The sequence below is a fragment of the Galeopterus variegatus genome, unplaced genomic scaffold (assembly GCF_000696425.1).
Source record: "Galeopterus variegatus unplaced genomic scaffold, G_variegatus-3.0.2 Scaffold2063, whole genome shotgun sequence".
Lineage (NCBI taxonomy): Eukaryota > Metazoa > Chordata > Mammalia > Dermoptera > Cynocephalidae > Galeopterus > Galeopterus variegatus.
This window is the reverse complement of record NW_007728174.1, coordinates 428080-430466: the sequence shown is the minus strand read 5'-3', so window position 1 is coordinate 430466 and position 2387 is coordinate 428080. Positions and strand designations below refer to the sequence as shown.

The 2387-nt window shown below is 54.0% G+C and overlaps 1 protein-coding gene across 1 annotated transcript in view; it reads left to right on the top strand.

Moving 5' to 3' along the window:
• The window catches only part of FJX1 (four jointed box 1 (Drosophila)), an 8104-nt gene extending 6238 nt beyond the window's left edge, over positions 1-1866 (top strand). The window contains exons 2-3 of the mRNA XM_008580303.1: positions 5-1048; positions 1373-1866. Of these exons, the coding sequence (XP_008578525.1) occupies positions 5-928 (924 nt within the window). The 3' untranslated portion in view covers positions 929-1048; positions 1373-1866. The remainder of the gene's footprint in view (positions 1-4; positions 1049-1372) is intronic.
• The last annotated feature ends 521 nt before the right edge of the window (positions 1867-2387 follow it).

The window sequence follows — 2387 nt, the reverse complement described above, 5'->3', positions numbered from 1 at the left end:
GGAGCAGGTGCCCCGGGGCTTTTCGGAGGCCCAGGCGTCGTCTTGGCTGGAGGCAGCCCGCTGCGCCCGTGTGGTGGCCCTGGAGCGCGGGGGCTGCGGGCGCAGCTCCAACAGACTGGCCCTTTTTGCCGACGGCACCCGCGCCTGCGTGCGCTACGGTATCAACCCGGAGCAGATCCAGGGCGAGGCCCTGTCCTACTACCTGGCGCGCCTGCTGGGCCTCCAGCGCCACGTGCCGCCGCTGGCACTGGCCCGCGTGGAGGCGCGGGGTGCGCAGTGGGCGCAGGTGCAGGAGGAGCTGCGCGCTGCGCACTGGACCGAGGGCAGCGTAGTGAGCCTGACCCGCTGGCTGCCCAACCTCACGGACGTGGTGGTGCCCGCTCCCTGGCGCTCGGAGGACGGCCGTCTGCGGCCCCTGCACGACGCTGGCGGCGAGCTGGCTAACCTCAGCCAGACGGAGCTGGTGGACCTGGTGCAATGGACCGACTTGATCCTCTTCGACTATCTGACAGCCAACTTCGACCGGCTCGTAAGCAACCTCTTCAGCCTGCAGTGGGACCCGCGTGTTATGCAGCGCGCCACCAGCAACCTGCACCGCGGTCCCGGTGGGGCGCTGGTCTTTCTGGACAACGAAGCAGGCTTAGTGCACGGCTACCGGGTAGCAGGCATGTGGGACAAGTATAACGAGCCGCTGTTGCAATCAGTGTGCGTGTTCCGCGAGCGGACTGCGCGGCGCGTCCTGGAGCTGCACCGCGGGCAGGACGCGGCGGCCCGGCTGCTGCGCCTCTACCGGCGTCACGAGCCTCGCTTCCCCGAGCTGGCCGCGCTCGCCGACCCCCACGCTCAGCTGCTACAGCACCGCCTCGACTTCCTAGCCAAGCACATTTTGCACTGTAAGGCCAAGTACGGCCGGCGGCCGGGGACTTAGCATCACCCGGAGGAAGAGAGAGACCCGGGACTGGAGTACGGATGTTGGGGGAAGGGCCATCCCCTCTACCACCTTATGGGACCACCCGGCCAACACCCAGCCAGTGGCCTGAGCGCAAAGGTGTCTAAAAATTTCAGCTTCACCCACCCGCCCCTTTCCTTCAGTCCCACGCTGTTCCCTTTCAAAGTTCTGGGAGGAGAAACTCACAGAGGCGAGAAGTGTAGCATTCCCTCCACCCAGCTTATAAAAGGATTATTTTCTGTGCCAACGCAGAGCTTGGATTAGAAGAAACTGGCTGCTGGGTTTGGCCCCCCCGGGTGGCTGTCTCTGGGAGGTGCACCCAATTCCTGGACCCCCCCCACCCCCACCCCATTCCCTTTCTGAAAAAGGAAAACTTCCGTTTGAGCCGTTGAGCTAATTCTTGAAATTTTCTACCAAATGCAGCGCTGGTGGCCCGGGAGCAGGGCTGTGACATTGGCTGGTGGAGCCCCCTTCCTGTGTTCTCCCTTTGTTCCAGCGCCGTGATGGTGAGATCACTGTTCAGAGTAGGAGGACGGCTTCCGATAGGACAAAGAGTGCAGGACCTCCTGACTCTGGGGAGCCCAGCAGACTATGACAATTTGTCTGACTCATTCCTGACCTCTTGTCATTTTGGCCTGAAGGCTATGAATTCAGGACCAGCTGTATTCACTGAGTAAAATAATGAATTTCTTCTTCCTCCCCCTCCCAGCCACCAAAATTGACAATGATGATGTTCACCAGAAAAAAAAAAATCAGTTTCATGCACTTTACTTTGTTTTTATTTTAATTTTTTATTAAGAAAAACTTTTTTATTTGAGAGAATTTGCCTTCTATGTATATATGTGCATAAAGTGTGGTGTAAATATACTAAACAAACTTATATTTCAATAAAAGGGAGTTTAAAATTTAGAATTTAATCCTTGTGGTTTTAACTATTGAGAGATATCTGATGCCCCATGTGCTCTCAGGATAAGCTTTAGGCTTTCTCCCTTGCAGATGTGCTTTTAAAACAATGGATGCATATCCACCCCAGCTGTGACTGGGAGACTTAGAGAATCGAACAAAGACAAGCAGATTCCCTGTCCTCACTCAGATGAACCCTAGTGCTGGAAATCTGAGTTCAGCCTAGAATGTGGAGGGAGGTGGGGGAGAGATAGGAGGAAAGTGTTCTATTTCCTGGCAAATAAAACTTTGATATTAAAGGATTTTACTGTAACATATTCCTATATTAATCATTTGTCAAATATGATAGAACCAGATGTGCAGAGTAAAATATGACGAATGCCCCCTTTTTAAACTTAACTACAGTGGTCACATGTTGCACATTATTTTCAGCGTTGTAATTATTGTGCATCACAGAGTGTAAAGATAATAAGCTAAGCACATACTGCAAACAGGTAGAGAAAGTCATAAATTAGTTCTTTAATCTCCTGGCATA